This window comes from Mandrillus leucophaeus, unplaced genomic scaffold (assembly GCF_000951045.1).
Source record: "Mandrillus leucophaeus isolate KB7577 unplaced genomic scaffold, Mleu.le_1.0 Scaffold7, whole genome shotgun sequence".
Lineage (NCBI taxonomy): Eukaryota > Metazoa > Chordata > Mammalia > Primates > Cercopithecidae > Mandrillus > Mandrillus leucophaeus.
In genome coordinates, this window is record NW_012107585.1 from 9,225,000 (window position 1) to 9,230,999 (window position 6,000).

General features: G+C 39.4%; 1 protein-coding gene across 1 annotated transcript in view; it reads right to left on the minus strand.

Annotated features, from left to right (window-relative positions):
• The window catches only part of SBNO1 (strawberry notch homolog 1 (Drosophila)), a 56,783-nt gene that overhangs the window by 42,081 nt on the left and 8,702 nt on the right, over positions 1–6,000 (minus strand). The window contains exons 6-11 of the mRNA XM_011964539.1: positions 4,722–4,883; positions 3,889–4,024; positions 3,704–3,809; positions 3,423–3,576; positions 2,157–2,339; positions 1,508–1,605 (exon numbers count right to left, since the gene is read on the minus strand). Coding sequence (XP_011819929.1) covers positions 1,508–1,605; positions 2,157–2,339; positions 3,423–3,576; positions 3,704–3,809; positions 3,889–4,024; positions 4,722–4,883 — 839 coding nt within the window. The remainder of the gene's footprint in view (positions 1–1,507; positions 1,606–2,156; positions 2,340–3,422; positions 3,577–3,703; positions 3,810–3,888; positions 4,025–4,721; positions 4,884–6,000) is intronic.

Sequence of the window (6,000 nt, forward strand, 5' to 3'; positions counted from 1 at the left end):
AACAAGCTCAAATAAATTTTAATTTTCTAGCCCAAGGCTGTCCAACTAAATAATAAGAACGCAAGCCAAACCACATACACAATTATTACATTTTCTGATCGCTTACATTAAAAAAGTAAAAATAAATAAAACTGGTGGAACTAACTTTAATAATACATGTTATTTAACTCAATGTACCATGTCAACACATATATTTTACATTATTTTTTCTTAAGGAGTCTTTGAAACCTGGCTCAGTACACACATACAAAACCATCTCAATATGGACCGGTCATTTCAACTGCTCAATAGCCACATGTGATGAGAGGCTGCCGTTCCGGACACGATAGTTCTAGGTAATCATGTACAGAAAAATATAGATTAGCAGGCGTATGTCTTGCTTTTTTTTTTTTTTTTTTTTTGAGACAGAGTCTTTGTCACCCCCGGCTGGAGTGCAATGGTCCAATCTCAGCTTACTGAAACCTCCACATCCTGGGTTCAAGCAATTCTCCTGCCTCGGCCTCTCAGGTGCCCGCCACCATGCCTGGCTAATTTCTGTATTTTTAGTAGCACGGGGTTTCACCGTGTTGGCCAAGCTGGTCTCAAACTCCTGACGTCTGGTGATTTGCCCGACTCAGCCTCCCAAAGTACTTGGATTACAGGGATGAGCCTCATGTATTGCTTATAAAAGGAGCATTTGAATGCATCCCGAGGCACAAAATAATAGAGCAGGAAGTTTATTTTGCTCAATTTACTACCAGAGTTTGAATCTGGAGGTTAGGCAAACTAAAAACAATGCCTAAAACATTTTAAAATCTATTTCTGAAGATCTCATGCTTATTTTAAACTTTATAGTAGACTTTCTTTTTTTTTTTTTTGAGACAGGGTCTCACTCTGCTGCCCAGAGTGGAGTGGAGTGGTGCTCACTGCAACCTCCACCTCCCGGGTTCAAGGGATTCTCCTGTCTCAGCCTCCCAGGTAGGTGGGACTACAGGGCATGTGCCACCATGCCCAGCTAATTTTTGTATTTTTACTAGAGATGGGGTTTCACCATTTTGGCCAGGCTGGTCTCGAACCACCGACCTTAAATGATGCGCCCACCTCGGCCTCCTAAAGTGCTGAGCTTACAGGTGTGAGGCACCACGCTCAGTCAACTTATAAAGTAGACTTTGTTACATTAGGACGAACTACAGTTACTGTTCCTGTAGATAATGGTAATTTCAAATACAGAACACTAAAACTGAAACTAAACCAAGCTGTCACAGATTTCCAAGATGTACAAGACAAACAAAACCAAGCCCTTCTGTTAGTTCACATACTCTACGTAATATTGGAAAAACGCTTAACATTTTAGGATTATAAGATTTCTGGTACTGTTTTCCAACAGATACACCGTCACAGAAAAGCAGAAAACTCAGATCAAGAAAACTCAAAGATGATGCAGGTGAATCAAAAGTTTTGTCTCCAGGCAATGCCCACATTGGAACTAATCTAAGTAAGAACTCAAAAAGAAAAACAAAAACATTACTTGGCAGTTGAAACAAAATCATTCAATTCTCCCCCGCCCTCTTCCAAAGCTTCTAATGTTCTAGCTTCTCCTGTAGACTGTAGACCAATTACAACACACTGGAGAAAAAAGAAAACATGTTAATTACAAATAATGTTTGTGGTTTCTTACCAAGACATATTTTAAATATTTAGCTAAACAAAGATTTCAAACAAGAATGTCCCCATTATTAAAACACACATTTGTTTTACTTATTTCTTCTATATATTTGAGACAGGTTATGTGTCAAAAATTTAGGCAGGAGACAGGATTACAGACAGTAGTAAGCAAGAGTGAAGCACCTGCCCTTGTAGAGTTTATAGTATCTTATCCTTTAAGTAGATAAACATTCACCAAAAAGAAAAAACCTTAATGCAATACACATCCATATGCTACCAGTGCTACCAGCTATGGATGACCAATTATAGTGATGTTTACTTTGTTATACTTTTCTGAATTCTCTAAATTCTCTAAGCAGGCATTGCTTTTATAATTTTAGGAAATGTGTTTTTTAAAAGTTCGACTACCCTTTAGGAAAACCCGATTTTACAAGCCGAAAACCTCAGCACCCACAAAGACTAAACAACATAACCCAAAACCAATAAATCTCTTACTGTGTTCTTCTACTTACTTTTCCATTCTTGATTTCCTCTCGAGCTAGTTGCACAACCCTTTTAACTTTGGATGCTATGCATAAGTATTTGAAGAACCTCTGGTGAGCAGACCAGAACTGACCCCACATGGACTTCTTCATTCGTTGCTCGGCATCAATCAGATCTGCAGCTTGCTGAAACCGCTCTCTGGCGATGACCCACTGAACATACACAATCAACATTTTAGACACTTCATCTTTGAGTCTAGTTATTTAAAAATACCAATTAAATCAAAATAATGTTAAGTGCAAGACCATTTAATATTAATTTAATAAATCATCTTTAGTAACTTGGGAATCTATTTCTCAGGATACTCACACAGTTGTCTCAAGTTTCTTATTACCTAATGCAGTTATTTTACAAAATAATGTGATTTTAAGAACTACGCAACTGAAATAAATGGCTCTAACTTATGAATTACCTTAACAAAATGAAAACATGGGAAATCTGAAATATAACAACATTGGTTAGACCAGGCGCAGTGGCTGAGGCCTGTAATCCCAGCACTTTGGGAGGCTAAGGCAGGTGAATCACTTGAGCCCAGATCAGGCTGGGCAACACTGTAAAACCTCATCTCTGCCAAAAAATACAAAAATTAGCCAGGCACGGTGGCACGTGCCTGCAGTCCCTGCTACTCAGGAGGCAGTGTTGGGAGGACTCCTTGAACCTGGTTGGTAGAGGTTGCAGTAAGCCAAGATCACACCACTGTACTCCAGTCTGGGTGACAGAGTAAGACCCTGCCTCAAAAAAAAAAAAAAAAAAAATCCACATTGGTTAAACAGCCTATCATCTGGTAACTCATCTGGTTTGTTTTGTTTTGTTTTTATTTTTGTTTAGCGATGGAGTCTCCCTCTGTTACCCAAGCTGGAGTGCAGTGGCACAATCTTGGTTCACTGCAACCTCCGCCTCCTGGGTTCAAGCAATTCTCCTGCCTCAGCCTCTCCAAGTAGTTGGCACTACAGGTGCGTGCCACCATGCCTGACTAATTTTTTTCCGTACTTTTAGTAGAGATGAGGTTTCAACATGTAGGCCAGGCTGGTCTCGAACTCTTGACCTCAGGTGATCCGCTCGCCTCAGCCTCCCAAGTGCTGGGATTACAGGCATGAGCCACAGCGCCTGGCTTCATCTGTTGTTTTATAGCAGAAATACATTCCCACGGGCAGGAGGCATCACAATCACCAAAACTAACAGAAACATTATCAGATACATTAAATAAACACTAGGAAAGAAGAAAAATTCCTCACCAGCTTGACGGCTTTGTTATACATTTTAACATAGCTCTGAGAAAGAAGAACTTCCTCAATTTTGAAGGTCACTCCAGTAAAGCTCAGCTGTCGAGCAATGTACATTCCTCTAAGCTTCATATCCATAGCAACTATTTCCATGGCACCAACTCCTCTGAATAAAATTAAAACATACAGTAACTACCAATAAAGTTGAATTTTAACATACAGAGAACGGGCTTTAGGAATAACACATTTCTTAGATTGCTACTGAAAACAGTATATACCGTAAACTGCATTACCTCCGTTCTACTGCTTGAATAAAATCACTGAATTCTCTAAATGGAGTACCCTCACCCCATATGCCAAGACGGTTCATATAGGCCATGTTGCGTGGTTCAGAAGCACCTGAAAATCCCACAAATGAAATATATTATAGTTGAAACAATAACCTACAATATATATTTTTAAATAAATAACTACTCACCAGTTGCACTAGCATAAACAACTCTGGCTTTTGGCAATTTGTTCTGAAGCTCTAAAACTGCTAAGCCTGTCTTGGTTGGCTTTGAAGAACCAACAGGACATAAGTTTTTGGCTTTATGACACTCATCAAACACTATCTAAATGGAATGAATTAAGGAATGTACCACGTCAGTATTAAGTATCTCCAGTCTTTCAAGAAGAGTTAACTTTTATTTCCCTGAGGCCTTCTGATTGTCTACTTTATGACTACAAATACACAGGAAGTCCTATGGGCCTTTCCCCAGTTACATCCTCCTCCCTCTAGCCTCAAAGACATTCACTGAATTTGGAATTTATCTAAACCAGCAATTTGCTTCTAAATTAAAACAGAGAAAAGAACCCACTGCAGCAAGAAGTTGTTATTTGGTAACTTATATCAGCAGAAGCATGATTGGTAACCAACTTAATCAGCATTTCAAAAAGTGACGTTCCTCATGCAGGACAGTTAAAAGACATACTGTGAACAAGTTTGGGACCACTAAGTTCTAACAGTTTTCTTTCTCTGAATCTTCTCGGGTATTCTGCTATGTAAATATGCAATGTTAATCCTCAAAAGGGGAATACAATATTCAGTATTCCTCATATCTATTAACATTTTTCCAAACCAGGAGGTTAGTTTCCTATCTGACAGGTAAAAAAACGAATCAACTTTCCAATCCCTTTGTACTCTAGGTAATCATTGAAGTTTACACTCCAGCAGTTCGTTTAATCTCAAGATTCCTGTTTCCCAAAAGTCTACCCTTTTACAATTTTCTTATCATTAAAAAATAGAAAAATATTTGCCATAAAGGATACCACTCCATCGAAGTCATCACCACACCAATGCAGAAGTTGTTTTAACCTAGTTTTGTACTTGCCGCCAGACTGGCTTTCACCAATAAGTGAAGAGTAAGTAGCAAAAATAACACCCTTTTTCACACTCCCATTATGTTTGGAAGAAATTTTTCCATATTTAAACTAAAAAAGAAAAGAAAATAATTTAGTTAATTAGCATACCTTTCTCTCTGAAACACTTATCCCAACTAAACATTCACAAGCAGGAACTCTTGTTAGGCCCATGACAGGCTTCAGAAAACACAAAAGTACAAGGAGACACAAATTTCTTTGTATAGATGTATATAACACAAACACACAACTTTATAGTACAAAAATCCAGTTTTTGGTAGGGCACAGTGGCTCACGCCTGTAATCCCAACACTTTGGGAGGTCAAGGTGGGTGGATCGCTTGAACTCAGGAGTTCAAGACCAGCCTGGCGAATATAGTGAAACCCCATCTCTGCAAAAAATACAAAAACTAGCCAGGCATCATGGCGCATGTCTGTAGTCCCAGCTACGCCAGAGGCTGAGGTGGGAGAATTGCTTGAGCCTGGGAGACAGAGGTTGCAGTGAGCCGAGATTACGCCACTGCACTTCAGTCTGGGAGACAGAGCTGAGATCTTAAAAAAAAAAAATCCAGTTTTCAAAGTCTTAAAAACTTTATTACCACGAAAAAACATTAAAAACCAGACAAACTCCCCTATAAGAGAAAAAAAGTCACAACTTACATTTATAGTGCACTTACTATATGCAAAACACCGTGATTAATTTCTGATACATAAGAATTATGAGTAGTTGTTAATGCGCCCTTCTAATACTACTCTGAAATAAAAAAAAAAAATTCTAGATGCCAGTTACATCCTTTTAGTTCTGAACTATACACAGTCATTCAAGACACAGTATTTTACAGCCACAAATCCACCCAGTAAAAACCCACCCTAACAAGCCAGTTTAGGGCAACACTGAATTCAACTTAGGACTCGCACGGGAAGTAGAGGTGCAGTTACTTATTTTCTTTTTTTTTTTTTTTTTTTTTTGAGACGGAGTCTCACTCTGTCCCCCAGGCTGGATGGAGTGCAGTGGCCGGATCTCAGCTCACTGCAAGCTCCGCCTCCCAGGTTCACGCCATTCTCCGGCCTCAGCCTCCCGAGTAGCTGGGACTACAGGCGCCCGCCACCTCGCCCAGCTAGTTTTTTGTATTTCTTAATAGAGACGGGGTTTCACCGTGTTAGCCAGGATGGTATCGATCTCCTGACCT